The sequence below is a fragment of the Pantherophis guttatus genome, chromosome 2 (genome assembly GCF_059756535.1).
Source record: "Pantherophis guttatus breed Tessera chromosome 2, ASM5975653v1, whole genome shotgun sequence".
Lineage (NCBI taxonomy): Eukaryota > Metazoa > Chordata > Lepidosauria > Squamata > Colubridae > Pantherophis > Pantherophis guttatus.
This window is the reverse complement of record NC_142064.1, coordinates 172207088-172232265: the sequence shown is the minus strand read 5'-3', so window position 1 is coordinate 172232265 and position 25178 is coordinate 172207088. Positions and strand designations below refer to the sequence as shown.

Sequence of the window (25178 nt, the reverse complement as noted above, 5' to 3'; positions counted from 1 at the left end):
GCCTACATGACCAATACAGTCTTTGTGACTTTTTGTGTCCAGAAAATGATTTACTGAAATCCTAGAGAAGGGGTAGCTTATGTTGCAGGCAAATCTGCAACGAAAATGGAAAATTTTCATGTATGACGAGCTAAATTGTAATTGTAACTCTGCCAATCCTAAAAGCTTCTGGTGACTATTTTAACAGTTTATATTTTACAATTATGCACAACTGGAATATCTAAACACTTCATAATGGAATTAATCTTTTCATCAAAATAGGGTATTTCCTTTCGAGTAGCAGCTCTTTTAGTAATCTACAGCTATTTATCCTTCAATTTAGCATACAAACTACTGTATCAGATAGTATTGATGACAGCAAGCTAATTTAAGAAAGACTCTTTAATCTCTACTATTATCTCTGCTTGGGGTGATGGAATTGAGAAAGGAGAAATACAAAGTACTTTCTTCTGCAGCAATATTTACTTACAAACATATCTGAATTAAATTTCACAACTATCACATATCAGCTGCTAGGATCAAACAAAATTCCTAAAATAGCATGATACAGGCTGAGTTGTCCATTTCTAAATCTTCTAAGTAAGTTGCAAGCATGTTCTTACAAATATAATGTACTAAGAATAAAGATGAAAAAAGTAAATTAACTACTTTCATACAGGGTGAGTAACTGCACGTCAGGGAGATACCTGGTTATGTCAATATAAGTATATCTATAACCAGTGAAAACTTGAGTGATTGTAATACAAAAATACATATAATAATGAACTGAATCACTTTGATCGTTGACCAGGATTTCAAAGTTTTATTTTGTTACTTACAAGAAAAAACCACTGTTTACTCCAAACCAACTTGTCAGTTTAGAGGCTGATTAATAATACCGAACAAAATCTTTGATATTGTAAATTTTATTAGCCACCTAAACCTGCAACAAATCTCTAAACAAAAACAGGAGCTGATTGTGCCATAGCATAGTAAGCATTATGCAGTTTACAGAATCCAATGATACCTTACATAAAATTATTTCTAACTATCTAGGTAACTATTTATACAAGAATTAGTGACAGTTATCTCCGGTTTATTAAAATGGGGATATTTCACGTTTTGAAATTGCTGTCGAAGGTGAGACAGCCTATTAAAAATCCCATTCACGGAAGTTTTCTTTTGAAAGACCTACAAGGAAAGGCATCTTTTAGAAATTAAATAACAAGGTGCAATAGTTTCTTCTGCTTTTTCTAAACAAATACTTGGCTTGCAATCCACGCTTATATTTAAGACCACACAGAACTTTCCGGCTCGTGCTAAGCGTTTTATTTGACCGCATGGGAAAAGGACGGGGAAAGAGAGAACGGTAACGTGTAAGGGAACATTTGAAGGGAAGGGAAAGTTAAGGGGAATCACCAGGTAAGCAGCTGAGTTTTAAAAGGAGCCGTTAAGGGGTCAACGGCCGGCAGCGCGGACCATCCGGTCACAAGCAGCTACACGGACGCCAACTGCGGCCTGGCTGGTCAGGATGCCGCTCCCCCGCGCCACTTCAGCCTTCCCGGTCAGGTTACAAAACACGAAGAAACGCCGTGCTCTGGGAGCCAAGAAAGGCACCAGTTCCCAGCCAAAGGAAACAGCCGCTTCGGTGAATCCCTGCGAGCCAAGGCAGGCGCACAATCCCGAGGAGCTCTCCTGAAATGCCAGGTGGGGGCGGCGCTAGGAGAGGAGCAGCGCCAGCCCGGGCCTACGGGAACCGCCGCCTTTAGCAGGCGGGCACGGCGCGAAAGGTGGAGCGGCCCAGAGGCGCTCCTTCCTCCAGAGCCAGCCAGCCTTCCCGTTCCCCCTCCACCAGCTATCGCTGCCTACCAGCCGGCTGCCCTCCAGGCCCGGGCCGCAGCCGCTACCACCACCGCCGCTTCCCCCTCCTGCTCGACGACAAAATGGCGGCGGCAGGAAGTATCATCAGCACCCGCCCCGCCCAGGCTCCCTCACTGCGCCACCCGCGCACTAGACCGGACTCCCCGGCGCCGAGAGTCTCCTCTCTTTCGGCGCACGGACGGAGATCTACCCCGGCGCGCAGCCATCCGGATCAGCCGGCAAAGGCGGGAAGCGCTCTGGAAACGGGAGTCCGACTTCCTAAGCGGTACGCGCTGAGGACACAGACACGCTTACGATAATCACGTATCCTACAGGGGAAAAACGACGGCGCTCTTACGCAAACTCCGCATCCTCTCCAAGCCCTCTTCAGCACCTACCGCAATCCGCGTAACCGTGCAAAATACCAAATCGACTACCACGCAATCGCTCCCGCATACAATGTGTCCGGTAGCTGCGGAATATGCATAAAGGCAGGCAGACAGAAAATGCTCCTTCCACCCTAGGAAAACCCCCATCACCCAACGGCGCAGATTCAAAAGACCTTTGCGCAATAGGCCCCGGCGCAAAATACGTAATCCGCCTGACGCAACGGTCACATTACGCAATGCGGGTTACGCCGGCAAGGCAACGTAATTACCCAAAGAGAATACCAACCTCCGCAGCCTCTCCCGGCCCGGCCCAGCTCTTACCTGATACCAAACGATAAACCGCAGGCAGGCTGTGTTGCCACCAATCTTCTTATCGGGGCAAATACCGTATAGCACCGGCCGCAGACAAAGCTCCACACTCCTCCCGGGGGGCCGAGTACCTCAAGAAAAAAAACGAATAAAGCAGACCGAGCGACGGGCAGCGGGACCAGCAACGGCGGCACTACGCTGACCTCACCGCGCAGCGCGTTACGTCATCACGCAGCAAGCCCCGCCTCGCGTAAAACAGAGGACTTCGAATTCTCAGACACGCCTCTTGAATCGAACGGCGGTGGGACTGGCGAGGAGAGTGAAATTGCTTTCATTTCTGCGACAGGACTCGGGAGCGAGCGGGAAGTGGGCTGGATGACGCCTCTGTTTTTAAAAGATCCCCATGGCTAAGGACACTGCCTTTACTTCAATAATGTCACAGTTACGAGAGGGTCCCCCCTCCCCTGTTATTACTCTCAGCTTTCTCTCCAGCACGATACCAGCCCCCGAGAAGCCGGATGGTCACGGTTCCTCTCCCGCTTGCCAAGGTGCAGCATTCCGGATCGGTCCATTTGTGAGCGCCGCATCAGATCCACATCCGAATTCACGTGCCGCCGCTTTGTCTGAAGGGTTTTAACGTTGACACCACACCTACTTTTATCAGCCCCTCTGCTGCTTCCGAGCTCAGCAAACTCTGGCTTTTTCGATTGAGCTCTCCGCGATGATTCACTTTACTCCCCCAAAACGGGGCTCCCAGATCCGACCTGCAAAAAAAAAAAAAAAAAAATCAGGACTACCGCTAGATGGATTCCCGGGTGTTTGTTTGTTTGTTTTGTTTTTTTTTTAATCTTTCTGCTGCCCTCTAGTGATGCCTTCAGTTTTTTTGCTCTCCACCTCCGAAGATCCGACCGAGTATAAGACACGGAAGCGCGTCGCTAGTGCACATTGACTCAAACAAGCCTTCCCGCCTTGCAAATGTACTGATTTGCCGGAAAACTCTTGAGTCTGTCCCAAAGGTGCTTTTTCAAGAGGCAGCTGGGCTTCCTCGCTTTTCTTTGAAGACCGCTTCTCATCCAAGAAGCTTCACGAAACGTCTCCAAAGAAAAGCGGGAAAGTCCAGTTGCCTCTTGAAAAAGCACCTTTGGGACAACCATGACCTGGATGACCGAGAATCTCTATACACATAACTCCGAATCTGAGGAAGCAATGCCCGTTAGAGCGGTTGCTTGTAAGCCTCTCTCTCTCTCTCTCTCCCCTCACCTCCTTCTCCACAGACCGAAGGTTGGTCTCCCAAACGTTCCTCTTCCTTCAGCACCTTATGAGAAAAGAGCCTCCGTGTAGTAAAGGGCGCCCTCGCCGACCCCTCGCTCAAGCCTCGGCATGCAGAGGGAGCGGTAGGAGCGGCCTTGTTCGCGCCAAGGACTTTTAACCATTTTACCTCCCAGCCTCCGGGGCTGTGGCGCAAATGACGAGCGGCCGCCTTGGAGCGGAAGCTTTGCAAGAGCTGGCAAGGAAAACGACGCCAGCTTTCTCCTTGACAAGTTTAGATTAAATGGAATTAGGAGGATTGAGAAGTGTTGGCGGCCGGCCGACCGACCGCCTTCCATTGCTCTCCTCTTCATAGAAGAGAGAGGTGGCGGCCCGGTTACATTTACCACGAATCATTCGGGGTGCCAGTTCGTAAGCATGCCTTGATATCCAGTACAGGTAGCCCTCGGTTTACGAACACAATTGAGCCCAACGTTTCTGTTGCTAAGTGAGACGTTAAGTTAATTTTGCCCCATTTCACGATCTTTCTTGTCATAGTTGTTAAATGAATCACTGCAGTTGTTAAATTAGTGACTTGGTTGTTAAGTGAATTTGGCTCCTCTGTTTGCTTTGTTTGTCAGAAGGTGGTGTAGGAAGCCCCACCTCCCCAGATTAAAATATAGCAATAGCACTTAGATTTATAAACCACTTTACAGTGCTTTACAGCCCTCTCTAAGCGGTTTAGAGAGTCAGCATATTGCTCCCAACAATTTTGGCTCCTCATTTTACCCACCTTGGAAGGATGGAAGGCTAAGACAACCTTGAACCTGGTGAGATTTGAACTGCCAAATTGCAGGCAGCTGGCAGGCAGCAGAAATATTCTTTATTCTTAATATTAAAGAGAAGCAGAATATATTTCCTCAAAGGAGAAATGGAGAAACGTGCTCTTAAAGGCAGAAAGCAGCCCCAGTTTCCTGCATAGTAAAACAACCTCCAGCAGATGCCTGAAGTTTTTAAAGATGGATATTTTGTGCTCATTCAGGAAGACAGAGCCAATCTATTCACAAACAATATACCTTCAGCTCCAGATGATGGGATTAAAATTTACATTTCCCACCCAAATTCTAAGAACAGGAGATGACGTTTAAGACATAATAGGATTAACCCACCACCATTAGAATAGCAAAAGACACAAGGCTCTCACTACATTGCACAACCCCCTAGAGCAGAACCCTATAAAAATCCATCCATTCCTAAACCAAGGAGTCAGCCACCCCAGAAACATGTTTCTGTCAATCAAGGTTTTACAATCCAAATAAACTGTCAGCCAGTTAGCCTCCATTTTATTTCTAGCACTTTTCTCCTGGCTTGGAACTGGACTGGATTTTTCTTCTAACAGTGGCAAACGGTGATCACATAACCCTGGGACACTGAAACAGTCATGAGTAAGTTGCCAAGAATCTGAATTTTGATCACGTGATTATGGGGATGCTGCAATGGTCTTTAAATGTGAAAAACCATCATAAGTCACTTTTTTCAGTGCCATTGCAACACTGAACGGACAGTAAATGAACTGTTGTATGTCAAGGACTACCTATAACTCCAGCACTCTGACACCACTTTTTACTCCAGATGATGAATGAGGATTTATTTTGCTTCCATTGTCTGCCTTAATAGCACATCCGGATTAACTAAGTGGATGTGGAGAGAGACTAGTGAAAGTATAGCAGTCAGAAACATGGTACTGGCAGAGTTATTAGCTGCCCAACTATCGTTCATCCAAGGTTTATTTATCTGGGACCTTTTCCAAATAAGACATAGTGCTCTGGAAGCAGCCATGTACTGTGTAGAAATAAATTACATAAAACAAGTTACTTTGGTGTTCTCACTACAGTATAAATATTCTATTGAATAGTAATGCTTGTATAAAGCAATCAATCAGTTGCAGAGAAAATCGGAATGCCTGTGGGCAACAGACAAAAAATTGTATTTATAGGCCTAGACTAATGGAACATCAATATTCCTCTGGAATTTGCCTATTCATAATTTTTTGAAGAATACCTTATGCATCTGTATAGTAGTATCCTGTTTTCCCCAAAATAAGACATCCCCTGATAATAAGCCCAATCGGGCATTTGAGTGCATGCCATAAGGCCAAGTGCTTATTTCAGGGTTCAAAAAAAATATAAGACAGGGTCTTATTTTCGGGGAAACACGGTACAGATGGACCTCAACTTTCAACCATTCAGTTAATGACTGAAGTTACAATGGCACTAAAAAAAAGTGGTACAACCAGTTCTCACACTTACAACCATTGCAGCATCCCCACAATCATGTGATCAAAATTTGTAAGCTTGGCAACCAGCATGTATTTAAAACAGCTACAGCATCCTGGATTCCCGTCATCATTTGCAAACAAAGTCAATGGAGGAAGCTGGATTCCTTTAATGACCACATGATTCAGTTAAGCAGTGATTTGCTTAACAACAGTGGCAAAAAAGATGATGAAACCAGGCACAATTCACATAACATTAGTCATCTATTTTCCATCTTTATTAAATACTACAAGGTACACAAATATATTTATAATGGTGCTTAAAAACTTAATTACTTTATTACTTTACAAATACTTTACTACCTCCAATGTGATTATTATTATATTCAGCAAACAAACTTCCATTTCATATTACCATAATGCAAACATCTAAAATTTACATACATTCTTACCATTAAGCAAGGAATGCTGCATGTAGGATAGGAATGACTGAGATCTACTCATATCTTATAAAAAAAATTATGTAAAAAATATGTTTTCCAAATATCACTTCCCTGAATAATTTTTTGTTACTTTTTTAAAGTTCATATTCTGTGGGAAGAACCTGGCATACAAACTTTTAACTATATGTCTATGGAGATTCTCAGTCATCTAGGTTGTCCCAAAGGTGCTTTTTTCCAGAGGCAACTGGACTTTCTAGTTTTTATTTGAAGACATTTCGCCTCTCGCTGAAGAAGCTTCTTGGATGAGAAGCGAAACGTCTTCAAAGAAAAACCAGAGAGTCCAGTTGCCTCTTGAAAAATTTTTAACTATAAGTTTTACTGAGAAGAAAGAGTAGCTCAATCGCTAACTCTTAGTTTTAATTTAAAGAACATTTATAAAATTCAGCTGTAACATTTATTAACCCTAATCCCTGAATCTGAACCCTGAAATATGAAAGAAATAGTACTGGATCATAACTGTCTTTTCTTCAAGTTTGAATTAAATACAAATGGGATGTAGAATGAGACCCAACAAAATTCTAGAATCATACAAGTTGGAAGGAATCATTTAGATTATGTAGACCCATATTCTGCTCAGTGTAGGAATCCAGATTAAAGCATCTTGTTTCGATGTTGCTTGTAGATATCTTAAAACTTGGCTACCACCAGTCTGGATAATTGGGTGCACAGTTGAATTGCTATTATTGCTGGATGTGTGTTACTTTTTCTAATATTCTATAGCAGTGGTTCTCAACTTTTTCTCCACCACAGACCTCCTTTAAATACCTTTTGTGGCCACAGACCATAGCCACGGACCACCAAGACTTAACTCAATATTTAAGTCTTAACATTTCTTCAAGCCTTCGTGGACCCCCCCTATGATGACCACAGGTTGGAACCATTGTTTTATAGGCATCATGTAATTTATATATACATATAGATATACAAATTGTCATCTTGCATTCTGAAATGAAAGAAGAGGGCTTGATCTTCTAAATTATAACCATTCAGATGTTTGAAATGTACTAACAATATCAGCTCACATTTTTTTCTCAAAACTAAGCATGCACACCTTTCAATTTCTCTTTAGAAAAGTTAGGTTTATAATCCCTAAATTACCCTGCGTTTACTTTTGAAGTCCAAATGTTTAATTATGCTGAGTTTTGTTTCAGCATGATGTTGTAAATTTCTGCTACTGGTTTCCGCAATTATGCTTTTCCTATTGATTAGTATTAAATCAGAGAGAATTGATTTGTGTGGGGGTTTTTTATTTAAAAGAAGCAGTTTGTTTATTCTGTTAATTTGCGGAATTCTGGTCAATGACCACAATAAAGAACTAACTAAATGACTGGTTTTCTTAGTTTTCTTGTGCAGAGGAGAGTTATCTGCAAGAAAGCAGACAAGTTCTACATTTACATATTTAAGCTTAACTCCTTTTTTGGAAAATGTGTCAATGTAGCACATCCATTGTGGAAAATGGAGGCACATCTGCTAATGAATAAATTATACATCCTCAAATGCTGCCCCAAAGTCCCTATTATATTAAGCTGAGCAGAATTTGAAAATCTTTGCAGGTTGCAAGTGCAGAAGATGGTTCTGTAATATTAAAAAAATCCACTAAGCAGGCCTGTCAAACTGGCAGCCCATGGGCTGGATGCATGATGTGCAGGCCACATCCACTCCAGTTCCACAAAGGCAAAAAATGTCACGATATGTCATGTGACACAATTGAGTTTGACACCTGTGCATTAGCACAAAGTTGAATTCGAAACACTTAACATTATTTTTTCCAACATCCAAGTTGATCCTTAGCTCTTTCGATTCCACAATTCTGTGATTGGTTTAATTTATATCACCAGAACTACAGAATTCAGGCTAATGTCATAAATTAACACCAATGTCACAAATTAACAATATTAACAGTATATTTGCAAAAGCCTTCTCCAACAGAAAATCTCTAAAAGTTTTCCACTGTGACTCCTTTAGCTATCCTTATCTTTTTCTCCAGTAGTTTTGCTTCCTCTTCTACAAATATATCGGAAGAAAATGTTACCTAACCAGTATAGTAACAAATCTGTGGGTTTGTGGTGTAGTTTTCAGTAGCACATGACTATGAGCAGACAGTTTGAAACTGTAGCTCAAAATATATGGAATAATCACATGATACACCCTAATTCACTCACTACGTCTGTAAATGAAAGTTTGCAAATCTTGACGAAAATCACATTTATTGTGAGGAAATTCTTTATACCAAGTCTATATGTCTGGAAACAATAATGAACAGAAAAACATCTATATTAAGCAATATACATGCAACTTTTTCAGAACTGTGATGACATAAGAACATTGGTTCAAATATAAAACAGGGAAATTTACCAGTTGTTATACAAAATACTTGCCAAACAGAATATTGAAGGAATGTTCCATTCTCATGGAAAGTGATAGGTAGAACATACCATTTTCCAAATTCCATCAGTAGAGGGAATTTTTTCATAAGGATTCTGTCCTGGGCCTAGTACTTTTCAGTATTTTCATAAAGCAGTTAAAAGAGGGGATAGAACTATGCCCAGCAAATTTGCATATGATATAATGCTGGGGTATATTGCTAACACTTCAGAAGCAAAGTTCAAAGTTTAAAAGAATTTTGATAGTCTTGAACACTGGACCCTTCTAACAAACCACAATTAATTGGTAAGCAATGTAGGGCTGTGAACTTGGATAGGAAAAACTGGATGCAAGCTACATCATAGGAAACATCTGGGTGTCCTAGTACACCACAGTTTAAGTATGAGTCAGTCATATGTGACAGAGGTGCTACAATGTCTAGCAGCATTAACATATGTATGAGATCGCTGGAAGTCAGTTTTCTATACTGATTGATCAGATACCTGGAATACTATACCCAATTTTTATCTTCATAATACAAGAAAATGCTGAACTGGAAAGAGTGAAGATGGTGAGAGGCTTAAAGAACTGGGTACGTTAAGCCTAAAGAAATCTGAAGAATGTTCCCTCCATTAGTAGATCAGACCAAAGGATAAACTCCACAGGAAGATATAACTATACAGGTAGCTGTCAGGGGATGGAAATTGGGCCTGGAAGAGCCTTGATGGCGCAGCAAATTAAAGTGCTGTTAATTAGCACCAGCTGCCTGCAATTACTGCAAGTTTGAATCTCAGCAGGCTCAAGGTTGACTCAGCCTTCCATCCTTTTGAGGTAGGTAAAATGAGGACCCGGATTGTGGGGGCAATAAACTGACTTTGTATAAAAAAGAATACCGCTTGGGGGGGCCAAAAGCCCTACTAAGCAGGTATATACAAAAGTATGAAGGCTATTGCTTAATGCATTGTAAGCCGCCCTGAGTCTCCAGAGAAGGGCGGCATATAAATTGAACCAATAAATAAATAAATTTCCATCGTGAAGCAACACGGTCATAAAATACAATGTCATGTGATTATAGCAGTTCTAAGATTGCAGTTAGTCCTGGTTGCAGTCATTAAGCGAGGACCATATGGGTTGTTGACCAAGGGACTCACGACTGCAACTTCTGATTTCCTGCTGGCAGAGAACATTGGAAATTGTGGCCGTGCAATAGTGAGGACACTGCAATGACTGCAACTACAAGGATCCATTTTAAGTCCCATTCACTCAGTGCCATCCTAACCTTGAACAGTGGTCAAATGAATGGTTGTAACCTGAGGACTATCTGTACTTTATTGAGGTAAGTAATATCAAAATCTTGCATATGTGATTGTTATCCCTCCTCTCCTCCTTTTGCCCCAGTGAATCGGGGAGAGGTTTCCACTTCCAAATATTACCTTGCTTCTTAGAACTTAAAATATTTCAGCCTTCTTTGACTACAGGAAGATACAATAGCAATTCCCAACACTTGGTGCTGTCACAGGGAAAAGGATATGGATGTATTATCCATATCTCACAAGGTAAGAACAGAACAAACAGGTGAAAGCTTTACAAAGGAAGAGTTAAGCTTGAAATTAGAAGGAATTTTCTGAAAGCAACATTAAGCAATGGAACAGTCTGTTTTCTGGAGTTATGGGTTTCAAGTCATCACGGCAGGTTTTCAAGCAAAGTTTGGAAAGCCATTTATCTGGGATAGTATGAAGATTCTTGTCTTGGGCAAGGCACTGGAATACACCTCCAAGGTCTTTCCAAATTCTGACTATTGTGCATGTATCTGAAGTAAATCAATCAGTGGTGGGATTCAAATTTTTTTACAACTGGTTCTGTGGGCATGCCTTGGTGGGCGTGGCAGGGGAAGGATACTGTAAAATCTCCATTCCCACCCCACTCCAGGGGAAGGTTGCTGCAAAATCCCCATTTCCTCCCAATCAGCTGGGACTTGGGAGGCAGAAGGTAGATGGGGGTACGGCCAGTCAGAGGTGTTATTTACCGGTTCTCCAAACTACTCAAAATTTCCGCTACCAGTTCTCCATAACTGGTCAGTGGTCAGAACCTGCTGAATACCACCTCTGAATTTGATCAATAAAAACTTATGCAATTAGCAGTTTGTTATTCATTTAGTAGACATGTGACTGTTTTGCTTGCAGAAAATGAACATGGGCTCCCCAGCTGGAAATTACACACAAATTTGGAAACTTCTGCCCACGAAGCACATGTTCTGCTAAGTAGTTAAAGTTATAGCAAATCAGCCATGTGTATAGTGTATAGAGTCTGTGGTTTATACTATAAAGGTTGATTAACAAGTCACTTAGTACAATGTGATGTCTAGGTCCTTGGAAATGAGCACTCATGAAATGCAAAGAAAAATGTTTATGGCCAACAGTAGGTATTTTAATTCCAGGCTATCAACAGTTCTGAATGATCTTACTAACAAACGTTGATGGAAACCAGATAGTCTGCTTTACAAGCTGTTGTGAATGGAAACCAATGCATTTACTAAAATAGGTAGTCACACATTCGATAACTAGGTAAGACCTCATTCCTATGCCATCCTTGGTTCTTGTTTTATGTATAGTTGGGTTGTCTAATCAGGGACATGGGCAGAATGTAAATATATTAAATAAAATAAATAAAACTTCAAAATAGGGCACTTTTGTGGAGCTTTATATGTTCTTAGCGAACATCTACATTTTTTCATAGCAATTGGATAGAATATAAAGATTCCTCTGCCAATTTTGAATATACAACTACTGACAAAAGAAAAATGCTTAGAAATCATTTAAAAACATGTGATTTAGGTACGGTCAAAATTTAGGTGCATAGTAATGCAATGCATTTAAAATCATTTTTGTGCAGAAAAAAACCATAAAATAATATTGTTAGAGAATATTTTTGTCTGTTTTTTTCTCATAAAAAGTTGAAATTGCTATTATCCTATATAATTGATACAAAAATTTGACCTGGAATTAATATTTATTCAGCTTTTTATACACTATCAGAAAAGTTTATTTCTTTTATCTAATAGCTCTGTCATTTTGAAATAAGAAAAGAAGTCTGCACCCTGAACTACAACAGTCAATTCAGGTCTTTTAGCTTGAGTTTTCAGTACCTGTTTTGGAGCTAATTAAACTAACACCAGACAGTAATGTTCCATGTTGGAAGTTTATTTAATTGCTAATTCAACAAAAGAAGAGTGTTCATTCTACTTTCAAATGCTGTGCTACAAGCATCAATCATAACAATTTATCTATGTTTTACTGCCCTTGATATTGCTTCATTATTCCTGGCCTGGAGCAGTTTTTGGCAATCTACTCTCTGAATAATACCTCTCTGACAGATTTTGGGAGACAAGAGGGAAGTGTTGCTATAAAATTCCTCCTTGTGTATGCTTCTCTATCAACATAATGAAGAAGCACCAGTTTATCATTCCCTGTACAACTTCTGAAATAATGCACAGCATAAACGACAACTTAAGTGTGATACACAGTAAGTTTGTGCTTAACATTTTGTATATAATTACAGATGCTATTTTTCATGCAATACTGCAAACTAGATAAATGACATTAACAGTCGTTATGGCAGCAAGTTCTTTTTCCAGAAACTTAAATGAATAATCAACTTTACAGGGGAGAAAAATAAAGACATTTAACACCCACTCCCTCCCTAATAAGAAGGTTAATTCTGTTTTCAAAATGAAGCCATATTTCCTTTTTGCATCAGAAAGTGAAAGCCAAAAGGATTTCAATATCAACACATTTATTTATTTCTATTATTTCTATTTGTTCTAAATGCTGGAAGGTATCAATTTACAGCAAAGGAACCTGATCAGCTTGCCAATTTCTATCTTATTCACAATACAGTACAAGACTGTTTCCCATAGAGATAGATGAATCCTTTGCTTCAGACAAAAACAAAGCTGGCAACAATTCAGGAATATACATCAAAAGATTATGAAGAGGAAGTACTGAAAAGATTATATAGCAAAGCAAGAAAAACACCTCCACACAATCATTCAATTGGTCATTCCTGAGACAACTCTGTATTTGTTACCCCCACAGGATCCTCCTCAATACTGCTGCTTTCAGCTGTTATTATTTCAGGGGCATTTTCCTTCTCTTCCTCCACAAACTGCTGCTTTTCCATTTGGACATCTTCAGCTTTCTCGTCAAGATTTTCTTGAGGAGGTACTTCTGCTGTTTCTGATACGCCTGCTCTCTCTTCTGCCTGTTCTTCCTCCACGTCAGTTTCTCCTTTGGAAAAACCTGTAGCAGAGCAAGGTGCTTCATCTTCTTCTGGTTTACTAGATTCACTGACTTCACTGGTTTCGATCACCTCCCCAGTATTCTCCCTTTTCTCTACAGTAGCACTTTCCTTTTCACCTTCAGCACCTTCTAAAACTTCAGATTCTTCAACATCTTGGTCAATACTTTCATCTGTAAATGGATCATCACCCTGATGAAGGGAGGAAGTACAATGTTATCAGTGTTTAACCATCTGATCTTGTCTTAGAGACTCTCAGACCTAGAACACAGAAGTTTGAGACTGAATGTTTGAAAAGTGAGCATCTATTTCAGTGCAGAAGGGCTCCTTCTGTCTCAAATTACCCAAGAAACTGTTTCTATATTTTATTCAAGTTTTTTTTTACATATTATTGTTGGCCACTAAACATCCTGAGACTGGCTAAATCTCTGACTTACAGTAGGAAGAAAGGACTCCAATGAATTCACTATGGATTTATATGGGCAATTTTACAATAAATGGAGTAAATATTTGGTAAAATACAGTACTTGTGACCTCTGAAAGACTATTCCTTTCTCAAATTACTTTTAGAGCATACAATTTAGGGGCAGAAACTCCAATCTTTAGAAATGGCCAGTTTTATTCAACAGCCAACAAGTCGGCTCTCTCAGATCCTATTAGCAAAGTCCAGCATTGACTCAGAGCTATAATTAATAATGGATACTTACAGATTTCAGTGGTATTATTAAGTAGATTACTTTCTGTCCAAGAACACTCTGTGACAACTGTACTGGGAATTGTACATATAGAAGCCATGCTAATTTTATTCAGATTGAGGTCAGGTTTTGGCACTGTCTACCACAGGAACAGAGCTTTGGTTCTAAAGAGGATTTTAGTTCTTTAATAAAGAAAATACCATATGAAAGCATCAGGCATATACTAATGATATGCCTGCCCATACCACGATAGTATCCAAAATCACTATGTTCCCTACTCCCCATCCTTGTAACTCTTCTCTAACGTGTACTATAAATAGCAGCAGCATGCTAAGGGCAGAATCTAGTCAATTACATGATCACATAGAAGCAACAATTCCTGAACTCCTATTTTCATGGGGACAGTAAGTGAAGAGTCCCATGCCTCTCTGTATCCAATGAATCCCACCCACAAAACTGGGCTAAATAATAACAGTAATGATTCCTGTATCCAGAAATTAAGAATCTGTTCTATGATCCAGCAGGATCAAATTCAGACCTGACTGCTTCCATGAAAGAAGATTCATGCATATGTAACATAAATAGCACCATCTTCTTTGGCTGAAAAATCAGCCAATCGGCCTTATTTACTGATATTCTGGACTTTTTAAAGAGCATTATGCTCTACCTTGCAATTTGGATTTGTCCATTAATCGCTATTAAAGAAAATGGGTAGAGGGATTCAGAGTCCCAGACTGGTGGAGACTGTCACAGGCTTCCTCAGGAAGGGCAAGATGCCATCATCCTTTAGGACAGGAAGCATTAGGTTAGTATTCAAGACTCATCTCTTGATGTCAACAATCTCACCCTGCCTTCAGCCTTCCTTTCATGGGGAAGGTGATGAGAAGTGTTTTGATGGGGCATCTCTGGCATTACCTGGAATCCTCAGATTTCCTTCACCCCTTTCAGCTTGGTTTTGCACCTGGGTATGGTACGGAGACAGTGCTGGGTGGGTCGAAGATCTCCTCCTGCTGATGGACAAAGGTCAGGGGTCCATGCTGATTCTGTTAGACCTGTCGGCAGCCTTTGATACTGTTGATCATGAGGTGTTGCTGAGGCACCTGCGGACCCTAGCAGGGGTAGACGGAGTTGCGCTTGAGTGGTTCCATTTTTTTCCTCCGAGAGATCCCAGAGGGTGGCACTGGGCAACTGCTCATCTGCCCCAGGGCTCTCTCATATGAGCTACCGCAGGGTTTATTTTGTCACCCCTCTTGTTCAACGTGTATGAGAGGCCGCTAAGGGAAGACAGCCTCAATATATGGGCCATCAGTATTAATAAGAGGCTGATGTTCTCAGCTCAAAGTCTCTTTCAATGGACCCAGAGAGCAGTGTCTCGATTTTGCTAGTGCTTGCCTAGCAGGAACTAGTTAATTGGCAGGTGGTCAGTCTGAGTAAGACCAAAGTGTTGCCAGTGGGAGGGGGTGCAGACACACAAGACCCCATGATTCGTGTTTGCCAAAAAAGGGTCCCTGTTGAATCTTGGATTGCTCCTGGATTCCCAGGACATAGTAGCAGCCAAACTTGCTTTTCATCTTCACTTGGACAGACGATTGCAATCTTTCCTCTCAGAAGTGGAAGTCATCAATTATCTATGACTAGGTATGCTACATAAGAAAACCCTTGATGGTCACCAGACGTTTTTGCATGACATGCAAGTGCCCATCTAGGCATGCACTCTTTCCATCATGGGTTTATCACACTCTTGCTTTGGAGACTGTACTGTCTTTTCAATTCTTAGCAAGGCAAAATGCTAAACTGACCATGACCCACAGAGCCATATGCAAATATTTTTGTCACCTAATATATCAGTGTCTAACAGTTGAGATTGGCTACGCTGATGTCAATTATTTCCATACAGGATTTTTGGGAATACAGGGAAATAAATGCTTTGACTTTGGAATGCTGGGAGATCAAAGCAGAGCTATTTCTTTTAAGAAAGATCATTCCTTGCCATAAGCAAGAAACCCAGTGCTTTATCCACAAACAAAAATATTTCAAGCAGTGCTGATTTTGGGCACTAAGTTCCCATTTAAGGTTTTACTATATTGTTCTTGTCAGATTTAATTTTAATTCCTTCATCACCACTTACAAATAGCTAAAGATTTCTTATACATTTTCTGCTAATCATTAGAATAAGTATCCAATTTATCCAATGTATCTGAAAAAAAGTGAATTCCATACTATTTCTGGGTTCAGACTATGCATAACTGGACAAATAGCATTGTTTCTTCATTTTATATGAAAGTTACATGCGGCATACTCAGTAACTAATAAAATGCTCAGTCAAGATCAAACTGGAGTTTCTGCTCCACTGCTCTGACAGAAGTTGGACTGAGCAGCAAATATCCTGCTTTCTTACCTTGAGGTATTTTTCTAGCATTTTCACAATGTGCTTGCTATTTAGGACACTTTTAGCAACATGAAAACTAGCCTTCTTGAAATGTTCAGCAGCCGTCTGAAAAGAACACATAAAATGTATTAGTAATTCTGATGATTAAATACAAAATAAACATGAGATTGCCATGGAAAATTGCAAAGATTAAAGATTAAAAACAATCCCTAAATTCTTTTTATTAAACCCTTTGGGTTTTGGCCTACATAGTTACGTAGGACTCAGTCTAGAGATCTATAGTTTCCCTTATATGACCTTGTTTTTAAGGTAGAGCAAGATAAAACAGTTTTTTCCTGCACCTTGCCTTGTCCTATGAAGCCCCACTATATTTTTCCTAGTTTGTTCCAATTTGGAGAAAATTAACTGAAATCATTTTTCTTCAGCAGACTCTCAAGTAGGTTTCATTTCCTTTCATGTCTAGAAGATATTTTCCACTTATGGAAGTATTTCCAAACCATGTTAATCAAAATCTTTACAAAACTTGAATATAGAACAGGAAATTAAAATATGATTGTGCAAAGGTTCTTTAAATGTCTCTGTTAAAGTGGATTCATACCACCTATTAGTGAAAAAAGTGATACTATATTTCTACAGTACTTCAAACCATTTATTTTTCAAAAACTTTCTTAAGTCTGTAAGTCATAAACTGTCTTTTTCCTTCCTGTAGTAAGAATCATTTATATCAGGTCCATTAACGGCATTGCTTCTCTCTTTTTTTATCAGTCTGGGTTAAAACCACTAATAATCACAATTTAGTTTAATGGCAGAAAAAATCAATGTATCTGAAAAATGAAAGCAGCCCTTATACTATGGAAATATTTCTATAGTATTCATCATTTCTACTTAAATTGAAAAGTGTCTGTCACTCTATAAAGAGAATTGGCAGTACTGAGAACACAAGCATAAGTATCTGATTTTGAACCTTACATTAACCTCTGATTTTTATACAGCAGGTTTGTTGGTATCAAACAGGAACTATCACACAAACAATAGTGAAAGTACACACCTTTGACATTTTAAATGTATTTTTCACATATTTTCACATACAAGCATTTTATGTTAATTTCAACATTAATTTTTTAAAAAACATAAATGCAAATTTTACATGTGGAAAAAGTATGTATGCCCCTATCACCTTCCTCAAATATGGATCAAGTGCATCAAATTAGGTGCAAATGATTAGAAATCATTAGTGATGATCTGGAAGGAACCTGTCTTGTTAAACCTCAGACGTTTAATCTTATTTGCTCTTTTTTGCTGAAGTGGATGGTCCAACTTGGTCTAGATGAAAAGTGCTCTCTAAGACTTTTAGAAAGAAGTTTAGAGATGTCTTTGAATCTGGAAAGGGATTTCAAAAGATCAGCAAACAATTGGATAGCAATCATCCTACTATTTGGAAGATCATCTACAAGAGGATAGGTTTTCAAACAACTGCCACCTGCCCAGGCCAGGTGGTTCCAGCAAGTCCAACCCAAGAGCAGAATGCCAGATGCTGAAGGAAGTTGCTAAGAACTCCAGAATTTTGCCATCTGACCTTTCAGTTAGACTTTGCCACTACTTTTGGGTTTTGGGTTTGCTAGTCTAAAGAAAAGAAAAGAAGAATTAGCGGTGACATGATAGTAGTATTCCAGTATTTGAGGGGCTGCCACAAAGAAGAGGACAACCCCTCAAAAAGCACCGGAGGGCAGGACAAGAAACAATGGTTGGAAAATAATCAGAGAAGCAATCTGGAATTAAGGAGAAAGTTCCTAACAGTGAAGACAATTAACCAGTGGAACACTTTGCCTTTAGAAATCGTGGGCACTCCATCACTGGAGGTTTTTAAGAAGAGATTAGACCAATGTTGGTGAACCTTTTTGACACTGAGTGTGGGAGCGCATGCGAGGGACCGCCAGCTCACCATCACTGAATCCACTATGAATTCTTCATTGTACAAGAGGCTGGTTGAGGATAACGTGATAACATCTGGCAGAAGATTGGAGCTCAAGCAAAAATGGATCTTCAGACATGACAATGATCTTAAATGCTAGTAAATCCATCAAGGGATGGTGGGGGAAAAATGAATAAAGAGATCTGGAATGGCCAAATCAAAGCCCAGATTTAAATCCTATGAAGATTGTTGTGGGGTGATTTGAACCAGGCTGTGTGTGCAAGAACCCCTCCAACACTATACAAAAAATGGAAGAATGGAAAAAATTCATCCCAAACAATATGAGAGACTGTGAGAAAGTTATAGTAAAACCCTCACTTGAAGTTGTTTCTGCCAAAGAGGGTGATATAAGTATTACAACCAAGAGTGTACTTACTTTTTCCACAGAAGGATATGGCATGTCTGCCAATTTTTGATTGAACAAATGATTGTTAAGTCGATTTTTTATAGTTTTTTTTTGTTTAATTGCATCACCTTTTTCTTTATATGTTATTATTATGAAGATAAATATTGATATGTTTACATATGTTTAAAAAATTACATAAGGTGTATTTACTTTTTCACAGGACATTATTAATATTTGATTCTGATAAAAGAATTATGTATACCACCTTGAAATGATTTAACTGACAAAAAAGGAGACATGAAAATTCTTTCTACTTAAGAGAGAAGATAATTACTGATGAAGACATTATTATGAAAATGTTGGATTGTGCTGAAATGAGTAGATTGACATTTGAAATAAGAGAACAGGAAGATAAACAATATTATTTGATATGGGAGATATTTTATCAATGGTTTGACAAAAAAGTATGGAGATGAGATAGCATATATGAAATGCTTAAATATTTATCTTCAGTTTAAGTAAAGAATAATTGTTATATGATGAGATTTGGAAAATTGTAAGCACTAAATGATTTTAACCGATTGAGATGCTGTCTATAATTGTGTGTAAGGATGATATTTTTATGTTGTTGTTGTTTTTTTATTTTTTTATTTTAATCTAAAATAAAACTTTTTTTTTTTTTAAATCTTTCTACTTGAACTGATCCCTGGATGAAAGATAGTTAACAAAATAAATGTATTTGCTGCAAGGCTGTTATCTTCTAGAGGTAATAGACTTGTCCAAAAATAAATGAATTTATTTTGCTTACTCTGCGATTCCTATTGTGATCAACAGATCTCAGATGCCTCTGAAGAAGATATGGTTGTGCAGGAATTAGCATGTCACAAGCCATACAATGAGCAGCTTCTATCTTCTTAAAAAAGTGCTCCTGGCCAATTCCTGAAAAAATATGAATTGGAGCAAAAGTTATTGACAAAGTTCTAGATATGCTATTAAAAAGCATAAAAGTTGTTCCCATTCAATGCTGGGGTAATAGAAATGAAATACATATTATTTACCAGAACAATAGCTATAGTCTGAATACGTAAACCAGACTTTGTTTAAAAATGTGCATATAGTCATGATCACTATTAAAACGTCTGTTAACCCTTACAATGTTTAAAAGTAACATCACTGAGAGACAGTTTGGTGTAGTGGTTAAAGTGCTGGCCTAAAAACCAGGAGATTGTAAATTCTAGCCTTGCCTTAGGCATGAAAACCAGCTGGGTGACCTTGGATTGACCAATAGGAGGAGGAAGGAATATTATGTATGTTTGCCATCATGTTATTTATAAAAAAAGCGAAGACAAAATAAAAATAAATAAATAATCATGAAGAAAATTGTCTTTTTAAGATTATCATGTAATATCTAATAGCATTATTGGGGTGTAAACATAAAATAAAGTAACATTAAAGAAAGACATTTTAGGTGCAAGGGAAAAAAGATTTTAGAGTATGGAGTTTTTACATTTTTGGTAATGAAGTAATTCAAGATTCCTGATAGTTCTTATGAGATTCTAAGGCAGTGATGGCTAACCTTTTTGCCGTCGTGTTCCAAAAGCGGGGGGAGCATGGCGAGGTCACCCATGTGTGTGCCCTGCCCCTGCGCCCCCCCACTTTTAGCACATGATGGCATAGTGGGCCCAGGAGGCCCGTTTTTCACTTTCCCCAGGCTCCAGAGGCTTTTTAGGAGCCTGGGAAGGGCAAAAACGGCCTTCCCCACCATCCTGGAGGCCCTCCGGAGGCTGGAAACAGCCCATTTCCCAACTTCTGGTAGGACCAAAAGGCCCAAAAATCAGCTGGCTGGCGCACACATGTGTGCTGGAACTGAGCTACGGCAATGCTCACGTGCCCACTGATACGGCTCCGTGTGCCACCTGTGGCACCCGTGCCATAGGTTCGCCATCATGGTTCTAAGGAATTGGTAATATAAACCTGAAAATAATTTCTTTCACTGCGCTCTGCCTGTTTTCGGTTTACTCCATCTTATATAGGATTGCACAACATTTGAGAAACTAGGAGCACAGTTCAATTCCCCAAACTTCCAAATGCAGCAGGAGGCCATAAGTGCCATCACCAGAAGAAGTGTGACTGAAATCAAAAGTCTCACTTTAAGCAAGTTTTATTCAGTAAAGGCATTATAGAATTGTCAAAGAAAGGATTTGTCCCAATTTTAATTTTAGCAGTAGCAAATAGCACATAGACTTGCATACCACTTCATATTGCTTCATAGCACTCTCTGGAAGGTTTCCAATGTCAGCATATTGCCAACAATCCGGGTCATCATTTTACCGACCTCGGAAGGATGGAAGGCTAAGTCAACCTTGAGCCTCATCAGAATCGAACTCTAGGCTGTGGGCAGTTTGCCTGTGCTGCAATACTGCATTCTAATCACTGCACTACCAGGGCCCGGGGTCTATGACAATTCGTTGCAGGCAACTTGCCACGGCCAACTCACCAGGGCCAACTTGCCACGACTAACTAATATCAAAGAAATGGTAGAACAGAATCGTTAAAGAAATGATGCCAAAGGAGGGACAGAATGAAATGTGAACAACAAAAATTAAAATATTTTTTCATTTATTTTAAATAATTAAATTGAACTGTTAAATTGTCCTGCAATTCCCATGGTGAATTGTCCTGTGGCAAATTATTCCATGGCGAATTGTTCCATTTTGCAGGCAGGGCTCATGTCTATACGTTCGTACTCTACTCTACTCAACTAACTCTCTGAAACAGAACAAACTGGTAGTTTCACATGCCCTGCTTTCTGATGCATAAGGCTACCTTCCTAATCGGGTGCCTGTAGACATGTTGGATTACAGTAAAGGCTGAACTTAAAAGCAGATGCTAGATCAGTCTCCCACAACTCAGTGTTCTAAGTGTTCTTTTTCAAATCTCTACATTATCCTTGGAACTGCTGTAAATGACCAATTAAATCCAAACTCAAGGCACTCACAGCAATTGAACTATATTGAGTGATATATATCCCAAGGACTGTCCAGTCCAACCAAGGAAAGCTTTGTTCTAGTGGGAAAGTTTTGGACAAGGGATATGCCTTTTTGAATTCTTGGGGGGGGGGGGGAAATAAAATGAAATTTCTTAGCCTGAATGTTTCACAGGGTTAAGATAAAAACAGAGTAATCTTCTGTTTAATGCCGATTAAAGAAAAGACCAAAATATGAATGTAAAACAAAAAAGTCATTTGACAAGAGATAAATATTTTGTCTCCTGTTTTTTTTTTTGGTTCCTCCTGCATGGTACTGCATTGTCTACTATATTCATGCTGTCTCAGGTTAATAGTTGTTGACTTTCTTTTCTTGCATTACAAGTTGTCCTTGTTCAATAACACTAACTAGACCAGAATTTCTGTCACTAAGTGATGTGGTCCTTAGATGAAACATCAAGTGATCATACCGCTTAGCAACAGCAGTTTGAGTATTCCCAGTTACATTTCCCTATTAGGCCAAAATTATGTGCCATCATTAGGCCAGGACCCTGCCCTGCTGTGCTTTCATAAGAGCCGTGGTGGCACAGTGGTTAGAGTGCAGTACTGCAGGCTACTTCTGCTGATCACCGACTGCCAGCAGTTTGGCAGATCGAATCTCACCAGGCTCAAGGTTGACTCAGCCTTCCATCCTTCTGAGGTGGGTAAAATGAGGACCCAGATTGTTGGGGGCAATAAGATGACTCTGTAAACCACTTAGAGAGGGCTGGAAAGCACTGTGAAGCAGTATATACCCTGTTTTTCCCAAAATAAGCCCAATCGGGCTTTTGAGCACATGGCAATAAGGCCAAGCACTTATTTCAGGGTTCAAAAAAAAATATAAGACAGGGTCTTATTTTCGGGAAACATGTAAGTCTAAGTGCTATTGCTATTGCTTCTGCTTTCCCAATCCCCTCTTTTTTTGGCCATCCTGCTGTCCACTGCCTCTAGTGTCCATACTATCCCCAGCTAACTTTCGCCATCTTCCTTCCATTGCTGACAAGGCAAACCTAGTCTGGCTCTTAGTGAGTCAGTGGGCTGTACAAGGCCTTGGAAGGCTTCAGAAAGGCTGTGCACAATGAGGAACTGAAGCCAACAAGAGCCCAAGCCAGCTGTTGACTCATCAGCAGCAAGAGGAAGATGACAAAAGTCAGCTGGGGGTGGTAGGTAGGGACAGTGAGTGGAGGGCATCCAAAAGGGCAGCCATGGGGTACAGGCAGGTGGAAAGTCCCATGCAGGTGGGCTGTTGAGTGCCCAAATTTTGGTCACATGACTACAGGGGCACTGTAACGTCTATTATTTCAAGGACCAGTTCCAAATACCATTTCTTCAGCAATGACATAAGTGAGGACCACCTAAATAGGTTACTTAAACATTATTTCTCAAGGGATTAAGATCACTGCAGCATTGTGTACAATATCTAGATGACAGTTAATGCCTATCAAATGATCTTCTACTCTTAATAATGTTGTTCTTACCTTTAAATGGGTCAGGTTTTGGTTTTGTACCCTCTTTCTCACTCAGCTTCTGTCGGCGCTTCCCAATTTTCTTGTTTCTGTTCACAATGTATTTCTAGGGAATGAGAGTAGACAATATTAAAAATACAAGTTACTGGCCTTAAATTATAAATAAAAGCAGCCCAATAAGATATGTTTTTGCCAACTATATCTCCAGCCTTATGGCAATGCAATCTTCCCAGAAAGATAGTTAATAGTTAAGCAGCAATGTACAATTTCAATTACATTTTTCCAATGAAAGCCTTAGTTACCAGTTATGAAAAAGTACAGCAGAAGCCTTTATAGTGGCTCTAACAAATCATTTATAGCAAAAATAAATTTAGTTTTACAAAAACCCATGAACTAAAATGTGTAACCTTAACATCTTGTCTAATTTGGAAATTTTACTATTTAAATGAGTATTGAAATATTCAGTCTAGATTTTATGTTACTTACAGGTATTTTTAACTGCTTGGAGCGAGTAGTTACAATAAATCTAAGTAACGATAACAATAACAAATGTTTTAATAGTTTTGCACTTTTTTGAATGATTAAATTAATCAAACTGTTCAACAGTGCAGATAGTTAATTGTTTCTAATTATTTATATCATTTTAGGATTTTCTGAAGATATACCTGTAGGAATTCCACTGTCTTATCAGGTAATTTGGTTCCAATGTATCGCAAGACTTCTTTATGAAATTTGCTTTGCAAATGTTTCTCCATTTCTTCATTCTCAAAAGTTCGGAACTTACAGATAGAGCAGGCAAACTGAATTCTACAAGAAACCATTTTGTTATAAAATGCAGTTTCAAACGTATGAAGCATTATGAAGTTAAATTTGTAAATTAATAAATTAAGCACAATTCATCCCATAAATTTGACAAAAATTAAGACCTAATTTAATTTTGAAGTGTTTTCTCTAACATTCAGCCGGCTCTATCCGGATCGCGTGAAGGCTCTGCGCATGTGTGGAAGCGCGCATGAGCATAGTGCTTGCGCTCGCATGCTCACATTTGCGAACCAGTAGTGAAGATAAGTGAATACCACCCCTGAACGTAACATAGCCCTGGTGGCGAACCTATGGCATGCGTGCCAGAGATGGCACGCAGAGCCCTCTCTGCTGGCATGCACGCCGTTGCCCCAGGCCAGATCTCCATGGCATTTCTTTCATGAGCTTCTGTTTCCTTGCAAATGACGAAACAGAAGCTCACGAAAGAAAAAGATCTTACCACTTGCTGCGTTGCTGGTTTTGGGATGCCCCACCTCCCGCCAGCCAGCTGATCTTTGGATCTCTGCTGTGCATGTGCACGTTTGTGCATGTCCACGCATGTGCACACACCTTTCAGTTTGGGCATGCATGTGCAGTTTGGGCACTTGGTGTCTAAAAGGTTCGCCATCACTGACACATAGCATTTTAATAAAGCAAATACAGCATGTATCCGGGTTAAGAATGCCCTGATCTAAGGATGAACCATAGTTAAGAATGGAGCCTACTATAGCAAAATTCATGTTAAATATGAAATGATTCCAAATAAATAGACAAGTTTTTCATTATCCAATACTACTTACATAGTATTTCACAGTAATATTGTTCTGTCTTACATTCACTTTAAGGACAGATCTTGGGAATAGAACTTGTTCTTAAACTGGAAACTCTCTGTAGCACACCCAAAGATTGATGTTGAATTTTCATTTTACCATTATAAAAGAAACGATGTTTTAGCAGTATTTTTTTTCAACAAGACACTATCTTTACGCTCATAGATATTCTTCTGGAAAAACACTGTATTAAGTTCTGTATTACATTCATTTTTATTAAGCAACCCAATTAAAAATACAGCTGAATGGTTATGATATCTTTTACTTGATCCTAAACAGCAACATACAAAATACAAAGAGAAAAGTGGCAAACAATTTTTGAACAACCAAAAAATATAAACAGCAGCATTTTAAGGTTTTCCACTTTTTTATATTACATGCATTTAGTCTATACAGGCAATTAGACAAATATAGAGTATGCTTATTATAGA

The 25178-nt window shown here is 39.5% G+C and overlaps 2 protein-coding genes across 14 annotated transcripts in view; both read right to left on the bottom strand.

Annotated features, from left to right (window-relative positions):
• BRD4 (bromodomain containing 4) overlaps positions 1 to 3975 on the bottom strand; it is a 107435-nt gene extending 103460 nt beyond the window's left edge. For 2 of the 10 annotated variants that reach the window (XM_087883610.1, XM_087883611.1), the window contains exons 1-2: positions 3798 to 3975; positions 2550 to 3301 (exon numbers count right to left, since the gene is read on the bottom strand). The gene's annotated coding sequence lies outside the window, so the exon portion shown is untranslated. Of the gene's footprint in view, positions 1 to 1848; positions 1958 to 2237; positions 2432 to 2549; positions 3325 to 3797 lie in introns of those variants that run through there. The other 8 variants (XM_034407602.3, XM_034407622.3, XM_087883614.1 and 5 more) reach the window with 7 other exon arrangements.
• An 8136-nt stretch (positions 3976 to 12111) lies between these two features.
• Positions 12112 to 25178, bottom strand: part of AKAP8 (A-kinase anchoring protein 8) — a 29549-nt gene continuing 16482 nt past the window's right edge. For 2 of the 4 annotated variants that reach the window (XM_034407633.3, XM_087883608.1), the window contains 5 exons: positions 23782 to 23923; positions 23129 to 23222; positions 19434 to 19564; positions 16317 to 16412; positions 12112 to 13415 (listed from right to left, as the gene is read on the bottom strand). In XM_034407633.3, the coding sequence (XP_034263524.2) occupies positions 12984 to 13415; positions 16317 to 16412; positions 19434 to 19564; positions 23129 to 23222; positions 23782 to 23923 (895 nt within the window). In that variant the 3' untranslated portion in view covers positions 12112 to 12983. Of the gene's footprint in view, positions 13416 to 14820; positions 15028 to 16316; positions 16413 to 19433; positions 19565 to 23128; positions 23223 to 23781; positions 23924 to 25178 lie in introns of those variants that run through there. The other 2 variants (XR_004589479.3, XM_087883607.1) reach the window with 2 other exon arrangements.